The sequence below is a fragment of the Myotis yumanensis genome, unplaced genomic scaffold, assembly GCF_028538775.1.
Source record: "Myotis yumanensis isolate MYYU_CA2020_CCGP unplaced genomic scaffold, mMyoYum1.0.hap1 SCAF_1, whole genome shotgun sequence".
Lineage (NCBI taxonomy): Eukaryota > Metazoa > Chordata > Mammalia > Chiroptera > Vespertilionidae > Myotis > Myotis yumanensis.
Genome location: NW_027223752.1, coordinates 46,241,618 through 46,260,297, shown reverse-complemented (window position 1 = coordinate 46,260,297; position 18,680 = coordinate 46,241,618). Strand labels below are relative to the sequence as shown.

Here is an 18,680-nt window from a genome sequence, read left to right as displayed (position 1 = left end):
GCTGTACCTGAGCTGTGCTAAATAGGGACTTACACAAAGCAGAGCTTAATTTAACCAGGGGTGAGGAAAGCTGCAAAGACTGTTCTAGGATTAACAGCCTATTAGACCCAGATGGTGTAAGCAGGAGATGGGGAGGAGAGGAGCCAGGAGAAATAGTTTGCTGGGCAGACAAAAACAACAGGTAAACACTACAAGATCTAAAACGCATGCACTATGAGGAGAACGGCTTGCAGTTTGCTGTGACAGAAATCTGACTGCTGAAGACAGGCAGTGGCACACCAGGCCGGAGTTGGACTGGGCTGTGGGGAACCTCCAATGGTAAAAGCAGCTGTCAGAGGGCTTCAGTCGAGGGAATGCTGTGATCAGACATATAGCACCCTATTCCCCTTTCGCAGAAACAGCTTCTGGGGTAACTTTTCTGAAATGTCTAAGTTGTCAGACCATCATGATCATGCACCAAGTCTTTTTCCTTCCCCACATTTGCCATTTCTTCCTCCCATCCTCACATTGTTCCACCTCAATTTTACGTAATCCCTACATCCTGGACATTTCCAATCTAATACCACCATTTCAGGGAATGACCTTGTCTAGCACTGTAGTTCCTGGGTTCTTACATGCATCTAAAATCCCACTGTTCAGCCAGCTGGTGTGTTTAGGAGGTTGAGCATCAACCTATGACTCAGGAGGTCACAGTTCTATTCCCAGTCAGGGCACTTGCCTGGGTTGAAGGCTGATCCCAGTGGGGGGTGTACAGGAGGCAGCTGATCAATGATTCTCTCTCATCATTGATGTTTCTATCTCTCCCTCTCCCTTCTTCTCTGAAATCAATAAAAATATAATTTAAAAAATCCCATTGTCAGTCAGTCTGGTGCCACACAAAGGGTGGGGAATGGGAAGGTAAATGGAGATGCAGCAGCAGTTGCAATCTGCATGGGTTTTTGGGCTTGATTTCCCACTAGTCAACCCACGTTCAGATTAGCCTGAGAACTACATCATCTTTTGAAGCCTGAACTGAGAAGTTGTGAATGGATTATACTCTGTAAGATCAGAATGTGTCCATCTTTTCCTATATGCATACTTTATCCTCTGATGTTCTTGAGCGAGGCAGTGTGCCACCACGGCCACCAACCCTCCTAGGAGGTTGGTGACCATAGCTCATCAGTAGGTAGATTTTAATATTCATTCTTCATAAACTTTTTGGGAGGATTACCAGGAACTGTAGTCAGGATTATATTCCCAAGAATGCTTAGATCAGCCTATTCGTGTAGGCTGTTTACTATAGGCACAATTACTTGCTTTTGGTGAATGAGGTGACAAACGGACCAATTTGGCTAGAGAAACACAGTATAATCCAGAAAATTATACTTACCTCTCACTGCCTTAAAATTATTCAGTGTTCTCCAGTAGTTAGAGTGTCAGCTCATGCACCCAAGGGTCACAGGTTCGATCCCGGACCCCAGGCAGCGTGCGTGTGGGAGGCAACCAATTGATGTCTCTCTCTCGCATCCATGTTTCTCTCTTTCTCTCCTTTCCTCCTTACCTTCCATTCTCTCTAAAAATCAATGGAAAAAATATCCTCAGATGAGGATTAACAACAACAAAAAGAAATTATTCAGTGTGCATGTACTAGTTCCAACAATTCTAAAATCAGAGTTACAGTGTGTGTGTGTGTGTTTTTCCCATCCAAACTGATCACTCCAGAGATAAAAACAGGAATAATCCTTCAGTAAAACTGAGGAGTTGAGAAAATTAACCTGCCTTGACTATTGAAAAGGAAAGGTAACAGCCCTAACCGGGTTGGCTCAGTGGATAGAGCGCCAGCCTTTGGACTCAAGGGTCCCAGGTTCGATTCTGGTCAAGGGCATGTACCCTGGTTGCGGCCACATCCCCAGTGGGGAGTGTGCAGGAGACAGCTGATCGATGTTTCTCTCTCCTTGATGTTTCTAACTCTCTATCCCTCTCCCGTCCTCTCTGTAAAAAATCAATAAAATATATTAAAAATAATAATAATAAAAAGGAAAGGTAACAAAGGAAAGGAAAAAGAAAAAGGCCACTTTCTTAGTTGGTACCACAGTCATGGACAGCGAGTAGTACTGTGAAAGGGAGTGACGGTAAGAAGAGGGCACAGAAGCTGAGAAAACAAAACACGCCTTTCAGGCGGTGACGACCTCCCCACGACAATATGCCTCTCGCTAAGGAGCTCCTCCATCCCTCTCCGGAAGAGAAGAGGAAGCACAAGCAGCAGCGCCTGGTGCAGAGCCCCAGCTCCTACTTCATGGCTGTGAAATGCCCAGGATGCTATAAAACCACCGCCATCTGTAGCCACACACGAACGGTAGTTTTGTGGGTTGGTTGCTCCACTGCTCTCTGTCTGCCAACAGGAGGAAAAGCAAGGCTTACAGAAGGATGCCCCTTCAGAAGGAAGCAGCACTAAAAGCACCTTAAATCAAGACGAGTGGGAAACCATCCCAATAAACACATTTTGGATAAAAGAAATAAATAAAAAAAGAAAACACCTTCAGGGTCTCAGGAGAGTCACAGTGCCAGCTGCTTCAGAGAAATGTACCTGCGAGCAAAGAGCAAAAGACTCCCCAGGCTCTTCCTGGCAGATCTGTATGTACTATGACAGCCACAGAACCAGAAAATGGTCACACCTTTAACAAAAAGCTCACAGGAAAGAGATCAAGCAGAGATGGTAGTGGGTGTGGGTGCAGTCACGGGAAGAGATGAATGGTGCTCATGGATATCTGATGTTGGCAGGAGAGAGCATTAAAGGTGAAGTGTTAATATACTTGTTTTCATCCGACTCCAGCAGAAGACCAGATGTGATCTTCCTAAAGAATAGCTTTCCAACACATCCTGACAACTGCAGGGTGGGGAGGAAGCAAGTTGCACCCTGTTATGTGTAAATGAAAAACCATAAGGTAACAGACAATACTAAGCACACTCCCACCCTTCTTCAAACACAAAGACAGAGGAAAAGTCTAATGATTTGCCAAGAGACTATTTTTGGGGAGAACACACACACACCCACACTACACACACACACACACACACACACACACACACACATACACACAAGTAGCAGCAAAACCTTTTCTCCCATTCTCCAAAATGTGTAGCACTTAGAACTTAAAATTCCTATTAGTTAATCTATGTTGTAACTGTTTTAAAAGGGTCCTGCTTATAATACATTGATAAAAGGCTACATATAAACATCATGAGAATAAATGGAACATTGAAGATTTTACACTATGCAACCTGTCTCCCTATCAAATTCGCGTTGGTCACCGGAGTGAAAAACACAATGTTCCCTGGGCATTTTTATTTTTTCACCCTTTTGCTTTTCTTTTTCCTGGGTACTCTGAGTCTGAAACTGAAAGGAAGGCTGTATGGACCAGGGAGGGCATCTTTCAAGAGGGTCTGGGAATAGACGGGACCCCCAGGGAACTCAAGCCTGGAGGTATTCTGAGTTTGCAGCACCTAAAGCAACAGATTAGGAAGGAGGCACAAAAACAGAGGGGCCATTTCTACCTTTAGGAATTCCCTGTCTACCAGAGGAAGGAAATAGGCAGTGTGGTCTTAGACATAGCTGGCAATTAGGACAAGGTGCTAATTCTGACTCTGTCTTTGGCTGGCCATGTGATCCTAAAAGGTAGGAGGGGCCACTTGTCAAATGAAGTATTCACACCAAGGGATGACTCTTCGTAATAAGGAAAATAAGTGTGGTCAGCAATTTTCTAAGTATATTCCAATTTTTAAAAAGTCTGGTTAAATAAGTTTAGAAAAACTTTCCTTCCCTCCTCCCTCCCTCATAGCACCAGACAGATTCACACTGCATTTAGTGTGTCAAAGGCTCCCAAAGCCTTGCTGTAAAGGAATCTTTTAAATCTGGCATTTCTCAACTTATTGTCTGAGATGACGTTAACATCTGCAGAGCATGCTTTGGAAAATGATCTCTATACCCCTTCCAGCTCCAGAATCCTGCTGTTCATGATATTCTTCCTTGGAGACTCCACCACTTCCCCCTTTCTGTTGTGTAGTCAGTCTTTCATCGAATCTTTGGGCTGAACCTAATGTACTATCCCATCACTTTCCTTTTCATGACCTCTATGTTATTTAAATGCTTGCATGGAACTAAAATAGGGTGTGCAGCGTGGTGGCTCAGTGGTTGAGCGATTCCCTATCAGGGCATATGCCCAGGTTGTGAGCTCAATCCACAGTGTGGGGCAATCAGGAGGCAGCCAATTAATGGTTCTCTCTCATCATTGATATTTCTACCTCTCTCCCTCTCCTTTCCTCTCTGAAATCAATAAAAATATATTTTAAAAAAACAACAGGGTTGGACTAGATGACCTCTAAAATTTGTTCTAACACTGAAATTTTAAGATTTTTGGAAAATGATCACAAACATCCACTCAAGTATGAAACAGGACATACATAACCCGGGCTGTTCCCATCACAGCACGAATGTTTACAAACTGAGACCTTTGAGATGAAATCCTGTATCCTGCCATTCTGTACACTAGTACTACCCTAAGCTCAACACTATAAACATTTCCTTGGTAACTTCCTTCTGCCCTTGGCTGATGCAAAAGGAGAAATGAGGGAGATGGTGTGGGAGTTCCCTAGACTCATCCTCGAGGTAACAGAGTTCAATGGGGATGCTTCCTGCCAAGTGTGCTCTCTGTTTTTCATGTAGGTAAAGGATTATAAAACGTCAGGGAACTATACATACTGCCCATACCTAACCACAAAAATATTTAATGCATGCGTTTCCAATTCAGCCAGGGCACCATCTGATTCCTGGCAGAGGCTGAGGCCTAGAGATGGCAGCAGAGCAAGATAAGAGGCAATTTGAGAATAACCGCAGAAGTCAACTATCCAATAGTCACACGGTTTAGTCAAATTCTAGTTCTCCAGTGTCTGATTGCCATATCCTCTTTGTACTTTGCCCTGACCCTTCTTTAACAGCCCCCCCCCTTTTTTTTACCCTCATTTCCATGCTAACAAAAGATTATTTAAAAAAACAACAGTAAAACATACTCAAATTAGTTTCTGCCATTGTCCCAAAGCCTTATTAGTAGCTGGAAAGACAGAAATATTAACTAATGTAATTAATCAAAGAGCAATTCACTAATTTCCCCTACTCCAGGCCTTCCAATGAAACCCCTGGGGTAGGTCCGAATCCACAGCAGTGCATGGGGGCACTGGCCGTGACACTGCACTGGCAACTTTTCTTTTCCTGTCTACTCTTCGCAGGAACACAGACCTGGGACGTGGGGTTTTGAACCATGCCTTGGAGAGCAGGATGCTTCAGCCCGCAATAGAAACACAGCAAGGAAAAGAATGAATGTTTACATGTCACTGAGGGCTTCCATAGAACATGTTTAGTGTGAGAACTTTCAAAGGCTGACAGATGCAGTTTGACAGAAATAAATAAAACGTAAGATTCCTATGGCTTGCTTCACATATAAAGGAGTAGTTATTGGAAAAGAGTACACTTTGTAATTATGTTTTAAAACACAGTGACACTGGATTGTAAGTATAATTACTATTGAAAATAAAGTTATGAACTAAGAAAAGGCTTTTGCAAAAGCTAATTTTAAAGTAAAAATAAAGCAAGATTTAATCCAAAACATTCTCATTTTAAGTTTAAATAACCCTGGGGAATCTAACTGGATTAAAATTGAATGATCTAACCAGTATTCAGAAGAATCATCATAGCATATACACAAAATAGAGAATAAATTTTTAATGGTATCAAAAACAAATTTTTGGCCAATTTAGTACTTGCTGGAATAAAGTTGTAAAATGTTACTCAGTAACTGACTTAGCTTCTAAAGCCAGAATCATACATATTCTGTATATTACTTGAGATTACACAAGTACATTACATGATAACATGCAGACATAGAAACAAGAAGAGTACCGTGAAATCAGAATTGCCATCTCTGTGGATGAAGTAATGAACTGAAAACAAAACACCTGTCCAGTAATCTGGAATATCTCATTTTAAAAAGGGAGTTTTGAATGTTGTTCCTTTCAAGGATTCAAATTCCATGTGGTTAAGTTTGATTTTGTTTTCTGACTATGAAAAAAGGGAAACAGATATATTCCTACAGTTATGGAAATATAATTTTCTTTTTACTCAATATTAAACTTAAATGTTTGATAGACTTTCTTCTCAGGTAAAAAGGGCTCTTTGCACTCTAGTGGTTAAGAATGAATTCCTTAAAGCTCTTAGGCATTTGAGTGCCATACCACCCACAGCAACGTATGCTCAAGCGCATTTAATAACAGTCATATGAGATGCGTTTAACTTTCCTGAGAACTAAGTTAGACCTAGGAAATAAGCGGGGTATGAAAATGACCTGAGTTCACAGGAATCTCTAAATTCAGAAGAGATTACCTCAGCTTTGCTAAGATCTCATCAAAAGCCTTTTAGAGCAAGGGTTTCTTAGTCACTTATTTGGTCATGGAGCCTTGGAATCTTTTTAAACATTAAAAAGGAGTGTTTTATGTTGTGCAAATTCAACGAAAGGCCAAAATAGACAAGAGGACTGATGGTGCTGAGTAAAACCTACAGGTAAGCCACAGATCCCACTGCCTTATAAAGAAAGAAGGCGAGATGTGCAATTGGCCAACTGTGCACCAGGCTAACGGTTTCTGGAAGCTAGAAAGATCCTTGTGCGGTAAGTGAAGACAGCACCTTAAGTGGAACCTAGTGGAAGCCACTCAGAAGTGAGGGATGGTTGTGGCAGAGACGGCTACTGATCCCCTCTAGGTGACTCTTCCTTTGTGTGTGAGAACCCAAGAACGTGTAAGACAAGCAGAGTAAAATATTAGCGTCAGCCATTTCTCCAAATTATGAATTGCAACTTCTGTTACTGTTTGCAAACTACTAAGAGGTAACCTGTGAATTATTAGTCACTGCTATCAAAGAATATGGTCTGGCTTCAATCTGAGCTCTTCTGATTTGCTCTGTTATCTAATTCAAGGCACTTTACATGTTTTGGTGCCTTAGTGTATTAGCATGTAACATGAGAAAAACACTCATTTACTTACCTTGAGGAGCTACTACATAGATTACTAACTCTTAAAGCACTTTGAGCTCCTCAGATGAAAAGCACTGTGGAAATGATTAAGCTGAGGAAAACTCTTCTAATGCCTTGGAATTCTGATCTATTGTGCCTTATGTCTCAATCATGTTTTCTGAAACACTTTTAAAATAGAACCTGTTAGTGGCACTCTGTCCCTTTATATATGCTGTTTGGCACATAGATGTTTATATATTTAAAATAGTTGTCATACTCTTGATTCCAAAGAAGTTTACTAAATTTTCCAATAAAGTTAATGAAATGTACTCCTTGTGGAGTACTATGTTAAGTTTAGAAGACTTTAGTTTTCTCTGAGATACATGTGACATAATAAAAAGTTGTTTTTTTTTCAAAATAATTCAACTAGTGTTATTTGTGTGAAACTACAAGTTTTTAATGAAAAAAAAAATACTCAAGGTATGCCACAGTGTCTATATATTCATCTGAAGAGTACAAAGATGACGTTCTGAAAAAAAAGGTCTTAACACTTTAGAAAATAAATGTTTTTCTTAAATTGTTCAAAGAAAACATTTAAAAAAGTAATGTTTCATACATTGAAATAAAGCAATTTGTCAGAGATAATAAATTATAAATACAGTAGTCCAAATATTGTTTCTTTTTTAGCATTAGTTTTGCTACAAGTTAAATTCAAAATATTAAATGTTATACTCTTCTTTCAAAGGAATTGTGGAAATCTAAAACAATGATACCACCTTATGATCTTTACATACAATATACTACATCATGACCATTTTAGACTTATAACATATTTTGGTTAATACATTACATTCGACCCATTAATATGCCTTTATATTTGGGAGAAATTAGATTGTGATTTATAACCTTGAAGTTCACCCAAATGTTCCTTACTTCCAAGTCTTGCTTGATTCTCTGCAGGGGGTTCTATCAGACTCATAATTAAAATGATGAAAATTGTAAATTACTTCTTTTGGACTGAAAAATGTCTTGTTTTTAAATAAAATAAAGTGCTTTTAAATTCAAATATTTCTTGCTCTAAACAAAACTGAAACATACTTAAACCTGAAATCTGTATCTTGACACACATATTTTAATAGAAAAAAATCATTATTGGGCCATTAATGTCCTTCACAAGTTCAAATTGGATCTAAATCGGGTTTTGCATTATTATCGTGCTCATGTTTGTACATGAAGGTTAAAAGAAAGAGGGCAACATCCAAGGATGACCAATAGGCAGTATGTGACGTGACAGCTGACCAATAGCGGCTCTCCACAAGTCCTTCTCTGAGTTCAAAGTCAATTCTGTGATCCAATTCCACTAAAAAAAAAATAAAATAAAATAAACAAATAAATATTACAATAAAATAGGTTCCATATAGACTTATGAGTTGAGGATAAAAATTTAGCTAATAGAAGTGATTCTTCTAATGATAAATATGTATATATATTTTAAAGTGACTTGCCACTCTAATTACATGGGAAAAACACTCAGAAGAGCCTTATTACCTCAGGATTCTATGTGGTGAGTCCTTTCTTTGTGTGCCCAGGTTAATATGGAATAATAATTGAAGAAAACAAACAAAAATTCACTGCCAGGCCGGTGTGGCTTAGTGGTTGAGCGTCAACCCATGAACAAGAAGGTCATGTTTCCATTCCTGGTCAGGGCACACGCCCGGGTTGCAGGATTGATCCCTAGTAGGGGCTGTGCAGGAGGCAGCCGATTGATGATGATTTTTCTCTCCCCCTCCCTTCTCTCTCTAAAATTAAAAATTTTTCACTTGGTATATTTAGGGTAAAACAAACTGGGCTCAAATGCTGGCTTTCCCTTGTGCCTAACCTGTAGAATAAGGAAAGCAGCCCTCCTGCAGAATTATGGGCCAGCTTACATGCAGCAATAGCTGTGGGAGTGCAACATGTCACTAATGGCCCCTCCAAGGCTCTGGGGGATACACTAGAACAGCGGTTCTCAACCTGTGGGTTGTGACCCCTTTGGCGGTCGAACAACCTTTCACAGGGGTTGCCTAAGACCATCCTGCATATCAGATATTTACATTACGATTCATAACAGTAGCAACATTACAGTTATGAAGTAGCAACGAAAATAATTTTATGGTTGGGTCACAACATGAGGAACTGTATTTAAAGGGCCAGAAGGTTGAGAACCACTGCACTAGAAGATAACCATCTTTTTACAGTGCCACAGTTTTCTTCCCCACTTGGCAGTTTAGATTTTGTCCAGTTAGCAGAGCCTAACATGGGGAACATACATTTGCTCAATAAATGTCTGCTGTGGCTGGGAACGTTAAACTGGGAGGAAGAGTGCTGATTCTTGGGAGGAAGGACTTCCTTTTTAACAATGCTGCACTCAACGATTCAGTGAATTTAATCAAATCTTTTCTAAAATCCACAGAAAGTCCTATAATACCTGTTAGAGAAAAAAATCACAACAAATCAAGATTATAGGAAAATTTCAATCAATTCATTTAATAAATCCTTAGAGAAAAGACACTTAGAAAATCGGTATTTTGATCTTCAGGAACTAACTCTTTTAAAATTGTGAGTGAGCCATACAGTCAGTATTTTGAAGGGTCCATCTTCAAAACAAAAAACACCCAAGTTACTACCACTCACATTCAAAGTCTGCTCTTTGTCCAGAGCCAGAGGATGTGAAAAGTGAAAACTGGCAAAAATTGAGGAGGAGGCTGGAGAAAAGTTGGGTTTTGTTTTATACTGGGACTTTGTTAACTGCATGTAGAAAACCACATCATTATAGAGAATAATTTCATTTAAATGTTTAGCAAATACTTATTTTAACAATATTTTGTGACAATACCTTTTGGTGACTTAAAAATGCATCTACAGTTGTTATTTTTCCTTTTTTAATTTTAATTTTAGAGAGAGAGGAAGGGAGAGAAAAACATCAATTTTTAGTTCTACTTACTTACACATTAATTGGTTGATTCTTATATGTGCCCTGACTGGGGATTGAACCTTCAACCCTGGCGTGTGGGGACAACATTCTAACAACTGAGCTATCTGGCCAGGGCTACAGTTGTTACTTTTCTATTTATTTGTTCTTTTCTGACAAGAAATGTCCATGGATCCATCTATGCATTCTCAAGTAAGGTTTACACTTCAGCAGCACAAAATACCAATTAGTTATTAAACCATTTGTAAGATATATCAACATAGGCTTTTATAAGGTTTTTTTAAACTGTTATTTTCCTCATTTTAAATTATAATAAGCTAACCCATAAATTAGAAATAGTTGAAAGCCGTATGTGGAACTGTGGAGTAGTAATGTCTGCATCTTTTATCTTCTGTATTCCATGTGACATTGTAGGTACATTCTGGCACAACAGACAGGAAGATGATAAAAGAGGAAACTGGAATTCTCAAGCATGATGAGAAAGAGTCAAGGTGAAGTTAGTTATAAAGGGAAAGGAGAAACAGAAGAAATGGGAAAGCTATGAATGAATATTGGTGAAAACCACCTAATAACTTCTAAGAATTCCCTTTAAAATGCCACTGTAGAAAATCTTACTAGTCTAACTAGTCTTAAGTTGAATTGTGTTTTAAAGTTAGAGTGTGAGACTTTTCTTGTTATAACAAGTGTTATTGGCTCCACTTTAATATTATGTACCTAAAATTTATTCTTATTATGCTATTCTTATGTGCAACACTGCCTTTCATATATTAGACACTGAAATGCCTAATTTAATTGTTACCCTATTATATGCCCTTGTTATTCTTATCACCTAGACCAGCTGTGGGCAACGGCCCACGGGCCGAATCCGGCCCGTTTGAAATGAATAAAACTAAAAAAAAAAAAAAAGACGTACCCTTTTATGTAATGATGTTTACTTTCAATTTATATTAGTTCACACAAACACTCCATCCATGCTTTTGTTCCGGCCCTCCGGTCCAGTTTAAGAACCCATTGTGGCCCTCGAGTCAAAAAGTTTGCCCACCCCTGACCTAGACTCTGGGGACTTTAATAATTGTTAACTGACTGGCCCTCCCTATCCCTTTTTATTTATCTTAGTGTGTCCCTACCAAATGGGATCTAGGTAGCCAGCTTGTACCTGATGAAACTGTTTGTCTTGCACCTTCCTTAAACAGTTTACCCCAGGCAGTCTGGCTGCTGGTGTGGTTAACACATTTGTGTTGATTCTGCAGGTGGGTGGATAGAATTAGATGGGCTTATGTCTCACCTTCTCTCTCCTGTGTATAGAGATTTCCCAAGGGACTGAGATTCTACAGGACAGCACCATTCTATACAGGGTGGGGAAAAGTAGGTTTATAGTTGTGAATATGCAAAAACAGTTTAATCTTGTATTAGTATTTATTAATTATTGCACTGTTTTCCATACAAACAACTGTACACCTACTTTTGTTCCACTCTGTATGTGCTGTGAGATGTCTTGCCCAAAGTGGGCCCAAATCTACCTGGAATTGCCATGGACCTACTTTCCTATTATCTATATAATAAAAGCCCAGCGACCGTTATGGTGGAATGACCAGAACAACTGTTCACTATGATGTGCACTGACCACCAGGGAGCAGACGCTCAATGCAGGAGCTGCCCCCTGGTGGTCAGTGTGCTCCCACAGCTGGAGCACTGCTCAGCCAGAAGCCAGGCTCACGGCTGGCAAGTGCAGCAGCAGTGGCGGGAGCCTCTCCCACCTCCACGGCAGTGAGCCGAGTGGTAATGAGCAGTGAGCAGGCGGGTGGTAAGGAGCGAGGAGTCCTAGACTGCAAGAGGGCACAGGCCAGGCTGAGGGACCACCCCCTTCCAGTGCACAGATTTCATGCACCGGGCCTCTAGTTACCATATAAAGAATAGGCAGCATAACACAGCATAGTAGTTTTTCCCTAGTTTCTCTCACTGAGTTAGGTCAAAGAGAAAAAGAACATAAAATCGTCACTTTGTCCTCCTTTCTCTTTCTTGGATGACTAAGTTCTAGAATTCTCCTATTCACAAAGAAAAGAATGAGATTCCTGAACAGCTGAAGAGAAGTAAAAATGAGAAAAAAATGTTGGCTTTTAATAATCATCAGCAGTTTGCTTATATGCTTTAAAACATGGATTATTTTCTTTCCTGGGGAGTCATGCAGATGAACACATTTCCTCCCCTACTCCCCAAAGCAAATGTCTGCAGTCCACACCAGTGTGAAGGGAAGTGCCCTCAGTGCTGTGCTTAGATTAGTGGTCTAATGGCTTATGGAGTTGGGAAGGCTTTAAGACAATGGATATAATGGCTGCTTGAATGCAGGACAAATGTATGAGTAGATTGATTTTCCTTTCTCTAAATATGCAAAAAGCACAAGTTGAATTATTTCTTTACGTAAATAACAATTACATGAGCAGAGACCAGAGTGAGCACTTTCATAAACTCATTTCTTGAGGGGAATTCACTGAGTTAGATCAACACAAACTGTGGCTAGGAAGAAACAAGCACAAACAAAATGAAATCAGCTTGTTATACTAAAACAGTTTTGAAACTTGTATCAAGTAAGAGTTGTTTTGAAAACAGAAAAAAAAGTAAGCAATTAAATACAGAAATTATAAATTTAGATATAGTTAAAACATCCAAAGAAAAACCTGTAACGTCTTTTGTTAAAGACAAAATACACTATTTAAAAAAAAATGGAAAAAGTAAGGAGTTGTGGAAAAAGGAATGAAAAGTTAATTGATAAAAATAATTTAAACTGCCAATATTAATCCTTCATGATATTTAGAATCTGCTGAAAGAGAATGAAAACATCTCTTGCATCCAATACTAATTTTTTTAAGCAAATCTACCTTTCAAAAGAATATTAAATACAGGGTGTCTTAAAAAATGTATACACACTTTGAATAATTTTAAATGCAGTGTTTATTAAAATACATTTTATTTTCAAAATTGAGCTATCAGCTATTAAAGTATGTATACATTTTTGGGGGACACCCTATATTTGTACTGAAATGAGATAACAGCTATGAAATACTTAGTATCGGCCCTAAGTGGTAGTGTTACTAATATCTGAAATAGCTAGATATAACTACATCCTTGATGCTATGAAAACCTTTTACATCTAGTGTAGTACATAAAAAGTATAGTGAAGCCTTTAGGACAACAGAGAAGGAAAAAATGGCTTATGCTTTTCTCCCTCTCTAAAAGGTTCCTTCTCTGTAGGAATATATAGGAGCATCATATATTTTAGCACATAAGGCACTAATCAACAGTTGGGTTTCAGGATCACTACCATTTAAGATTAGAAAATACATAGTAGAAAGTACACATAAAATAGTGTATAGGCTGATTTCATAGGAGAAGTAATTCAATTTTCCAATGAGCAGAACTCTCTAAGTAGATCATTTTCATAGTATTCTGAATGCTATTCCTAACGTATACCATACCGAGGGTATTATCTTTATTCTGCATTACATTTTCCGGAAAAAGAAGATGTGGGAGATTTAAGAACGACTCCTGAAGTCTGAAATCTGTGAAAAAAAAAACACAAGATGCTGTAAAGTATTGGCTGATAGCTATAAATGGCCTTCAATGATGCAGTGGCCAAAAGTTAGAACAGTCCTCCCAAATAAGCCGACTGAACCTAGCATACATAAAGAAGTACACATTTTGATGTTTGTAAAGATTTCTTTCATGGAAAATGTAAGCCTAATTAATTTTGAAATATAATGTCATAATCTGTTAACATCCAGATACCCCCAAAATGTCTAGTTCATTTAAGTTCTGATATAGAGGGAAAACAATGCTAAAAGAAACAGACCTTTCTTTTTCATGTTACAAACACGGGGGAGCATAAGAAATGAAGTAGTGAAACCACTAGGAATAAACCTAGACTTTTTAAAAAGAAATGAAGAATAGTTAGTGCCATCAACTTGATGACAACTGATAGAACTTACTTTTCAAAGAGAGAAACCCTGATTGATCTCAAAGCCTGTGTCCATCTTACCTTCAAAGAAAGAGAGAATCAAAGTTGGTAGCTTCAGAATAAAGGTTATGGAGAAGAATCGAGGCAATGAAGGTGAGCAGAAAGAAGGAAAGAAGCCAGAATTACCTAATCACAATAACCAAATTCAAAAAGGAAGACTTGAGCAAGTTTTATGATTTGCAAGAGACAGCCAAAATAGCAATTAAGACTTAAGAAATTTGTTTCAATCTGGATTACACAGAAGAATATATCTTTGAAGCAAGTCCAAGAATTAGTAAGGCAAATCTTGAGGATTTGATTTAAAAGACAGAATTCTACTATAGGAGTAGTGGTCCAATTTTAATAGTTATATCTATATCTAGAGATGAATATATGCAACTAAGATTCATGATTATCTCAGATTTAATTGTGTGTATAGTTGACAAGAAATTTACCATTAGGCCTAACAAAGAATTTATATATAAGAATAACAGCAAATGTATTTTGTTAAGCTATCAAAATAAATGATGCAGTACAGCTAAGCACCTCTATTCACGGGTGTCCTGAAAGAATAGGTTTCTCTCTTACCATTTTGAATATTACTATGTTAAAAAACAAACAAACACTAAAGAATAGTTTTCCTCCCTCAGATTCTATAGATTCTCTCTGTCTTTATCATCCTTTCTCTTGTGCTACATACGCTGCTCTTTTTGTTCCCTCATTCATCCCACTATTTACTAGCTCTTTGTTGTGCATTAACATTATGAGGAATTGTGACTTTTTACCTATGCTGTCACAAAATTTTTTTAGAAAAATTATTTTTCCTCAGGAGTTTTCTTTAAACATCTGCATGTTAAACACACTTCTGTATTTTCACAATCACAATCCTAATATTAAGTAGAAGTGAGAGCTTAAGTCACCAATATCTTGCAAGAACATACAAAATTTGTACAAATATCAAAGTATAAAATGAATTTTCTAGGCAGTATTCAAAAGGCTTGCAATTAAAGAATTTCCAGTACTTAGAATCTGACAAAGATAAGATCAAGTTAAAAAAAATGCTATTAGTCTAAATAGAAATGTCCAATGTCCAGGATAATTAATCCTGGGGTGGGGTTCAGTTGGAGAAAGATCCAGCTTCTAGGAGGCCACAACTGAGCTTCCTTCTAAGCATGTTTTACGGATGGCAATGCTGGCCATTTTGAAATTCAGAGCAGCAGACACAGTAAGAAAACAAGTCTTAAAGTATCTGAAATAAAATGTTTAAACATCTTTAGAGAAAGTTTTCCTCTTCACATAGTTACAGAAAGGAAGTAGGCTAGTTTCAGAATCTACATTTCCTTATATAACCTAATGGAAAAATAGGACTTGACTCTTTAGTCTTATTTTACTGGACACTTAAAAGTGAGGGTCAAGTTTAGACCCTTGGAAGTAAATATATACTAAGTAAGTTTTTCACAACAATTCACGATTTTAGACCTTTTAAATCCACTGGAAAAAAATTGAACATAGCTCCATTCCAATGCCATGTCCAGAATAAACTATCCATTCATTCACTCATTTCTTGAGTACCTGCTCTGCACCAGTAGTGGGGCTAGAACTGGAAGCCATGGTTTTAGCATTGGGTTGGATAAAAGAACAATGGGATAAGTAGCAGAATGGCTTTGGCATAGTGGTTTTTAAAAAGTATCCAGAGTAGACACAGCATAGGTTTAATGCAACTACATGAATTTGAGAAGACCATGTTTTTAAAAATCTACTCTATAAAAACCAGGGGGTGCTTACCTGAGAGAGATTTGTTTTATGCTTGATGCTTAAGACCCCCATGCCATAATAATGCCATTGATTATTATTAATTCACCAATGCAGAGAATAAAACTGCATTTACCTGGGAGTAGTCTTAAAAATATAAGCAGCAGAAATGGATTTTTTTCTTTAAAAGCTTTAGATTTTAGAGTTGACTGCCTGTGTTAATATCATAATCCTCTCTGCTCTCCTCAATTTGAAAAAACATACAGCATGAAAAAACAGTATGAACTAACATGCAGAATCAAGAAAGCCAGAACTGCTATGTGGAAGGGTCTGTGTTGCCACAGTGGTAGTAGGAGGTGAGGCAACTGGCTTCTTCTCGTCTTCCATTGAGTCTTTTGGTGTCTCAGATGGCTGTGCAGTAGATGAACGTCCAAACCTTGAGAACAACATTCCTCCAAGTCCCTTTCCAATGCTAGCAGCCCCTGCATTTCACAAAACAGGGCAGTCATTCTGCTGAATTACACCACATACCAAGCCAAAGAGCACCACCCATAATTATAGCCAATTGGCAGAGGCACCAAGCTCTAGTCATGTTTTTCCAGAGTGGGAACATAAAAAAGTTACAATTTATATTGTAGGTTTCTAAATAAAAATGGTGTTGAACAGAAAGAGAATGTAAAGACTAAAAATATAGCTTACAAAAGAATAAAGATTCTATTTTACTCAAGTGATCATTATTTATTAAAGTATTTGGTAAAATTAGAAATACATGACACGGGCATATATTTACTGTTGATATGCTTAATACTGAAGTTAGATGAATATGTAATAAAAAGTTATCAATAAAAAATCTGTATGATAAAGTGACATAGCAATTAAACCAGCAGGTAAAGCCTATTTAGAGTGCCATCTTGTGGCATTTTATATTAAGGCAACTTATAACCAAAAGCAATGGACAAATTCAAGTGGCACATTATTGAACTCCAGTGCTACACCAAATATTGTAGCTGTAATGGAGAGCATTCAGAGACAAATTAAATATCCTTGTTGCCCTCAGGAAGGACACAATTTAAGAGACTTTTGGGACATGGATCAGAGAACTAGATGGCAGGGGCACCCTTACAACTCAAGTACCTTCTCATTTCACAGATAAGGAAGCATTAAGATCTATGGGACTTGCCCAAGATCTCACAGGAAGTAGTAGGGCCAAGTTAAAATGAGGGACTTGATCCTCAGACCCTTGTGCATTCAGCTATTTCACATCTAAAATTATAGGATTGGATCTAATTAGAGAAGTTTAAGGTTTTTGGCCCTCAAATATGAACAGTGAGAGGGCAGTTATTTCTAAACACATGGATTAACTGTTGATTGGTTTGTAATACATAGAATAATTCCAAACACCCCAAATTTAATGCCTGAATAAAAAGTATTTATATTCATTGATAGGAATACTGAAGCGAAATTACCTAAGATGCTTGCTTTGCCTATATTTGTTATAGATTCTCCATAGTGTCGGCGAGGCAAGACAGGTGAGGTCACAGGGCTTGGTATTGTGGAAATGCCTTCGTTCTCATTAATGGAGGTAGATTCTTTGCATGGGTGGAGAAAGCAGGGCTTCATATGCTCATATGGTAAAGGATTGGAAGTATTATACCAGTGAATCTGGACAGGTGAAATGTTGCTGTAGTGTTTCAGTATTAACGGTTCTAACCTATAAGCCTTGATTAAAAAAAAACAAAAACCACAACATTAAGGCTCAGATTTTAGTAAACTCTATTTATTCTTATTCTATTGCATGCTCAAGCAGACCTTAGGGAATTTTTAAAAACCTGATATTTCTAACATGTATTTCCCATTTGTTCACTCTTAATAATATGTAGTTGGTCTAATATTTCCTTAATGATGGGACTATAAAAAAACAGAGTTAGTCTAGGATAATAGTTCCCAGAGAAAAAAATTCATTTTTACTATGCCCTGACATCATCTAACAGATTAATTTTAGTCTCACAAACAAAGCAGAAGCAGTCATGAGTAAACTGGAACACAGTAAATAAGGGCAATTATTACTAACTTAGAAGCTCTTAGTAAACCCCACTTTCAAATACATTAACATAGTAACACACAAATTAGATCCCAATAGAAGACTATTTGTCTCCTGTGAAGTGGAGGCGATACAGCAGAAATGGCAATGGATTTGGTGTCAGTATTCCCCGAGTTCCTATTCTAGCCTGTCACAAGGTCTCAGTCTGAGTTTCCTGAGCTGTAGAAAGGCGATAACACTTCCTACCTCACAAGGATGTTGGAAATAGATAATGGTGGTACAAACTGCGTAGCACGGTTATGACATAAACACTAAAAAAGCATTACTTAAAAAAAAAATCACAAAAAACTATAAAATGAATAATAAAAATAATTTATATTAACGAAATGAGTTTGGAACCCTCCTTTATAATGGAACAAACTTTAACATTATACAAAGAACACTGAAAGCTCAGAGTTCACCTATGAACTCAAGTTCACTTTCAAGTTATAAAAATAATGAGTAAAATGAATGTATATTAATGAAATACGGAACATCTAGCTAGATGTTTCCATATATATTAGTTAATCCTAACCCATAAAGTAAACATTATCATCTACATCATATAGATAAGAAACAGTCTCCGAAGTGACTTGGGCCAAGACTGTGCAGTCTGTATTTAAGCCTTATATTAGATTCCAGTTCAGTTAAATTTATTTCTTAAAGATAGCAGTTTTGATTCTTTAACATATGGGCAATTTTCTAAAATTCTAGTGTTTAGTCAGTGTTTTATTTATTTGGTATTAGCTAACAATCTTTTAAAAGACTTTACACTATTATATAAATCTATTTTTCAGAATGCTACTTAAAATAGTTTGTTTTAATTTTAGGTATATCTAGCCTAGTCCC

The 18,680-nt window shown here is 37.7% G+C and overlaps 2 protein-coding genes across 9 annotated transcripts in view; one reads left to right on the top strand and one right to left on the bottom strand.

The window, feature by feature from the left end:
• The first annotated feature begins 2,182 nt into the window (after positions 1–2,182).
• LOC139002732 (small ribosomal subunit protein eS27-like) lies at positions 2,183–2,434 on the top strand. The gene has a single exon (XM_070403806.1). It carries the CDS (start codon positions 2,183–2,185, stop codon positions 2,432–2,434), a length of 252 nt encoding a protein of 83 aa, XP_070259907.1.
• Positions 2,435–5,740: 3,306 nt separating this feature from the next.
• The window catches only part of DDHD1 (DDHD domain containing 1), a 79,521-nt gene continuing 66,581 nt past the window's right edge, over positions 5,741–18,680 (bottom strand). For 5 of the 8 annotated variants that reach the window (XM_070419482.1, XM_070419487.1, XM_070419485.1 and 2 more), the window contains 4 exons: positions 17,218–17,470; positions 16,042–16,233; positions 13,482–13,565; positions 5,741–8,397 (listed from right to left, as the gene is read on the bottom strand). In XM_070419482.1, the coding sequence (XP_070275583.1) occupies positions 8,216–8,397; positions 13,482–13,565; positions 16,042–16,233; positions 17,218–17,470 (711 nt within the window). In that variant the 3' untranslated portion in view covers positions 5,741–8,215. The remainder of the gene's footprint in view (positions 8,398–13,481; positions 13,566–16,041; positions 16,234–17,217; positions 17,471–18,680) is intronic. The other 3 variants (XM_070419484.1, XM_070419488.1, XM_070419489.1) reach the window with 1 other exon arrangement.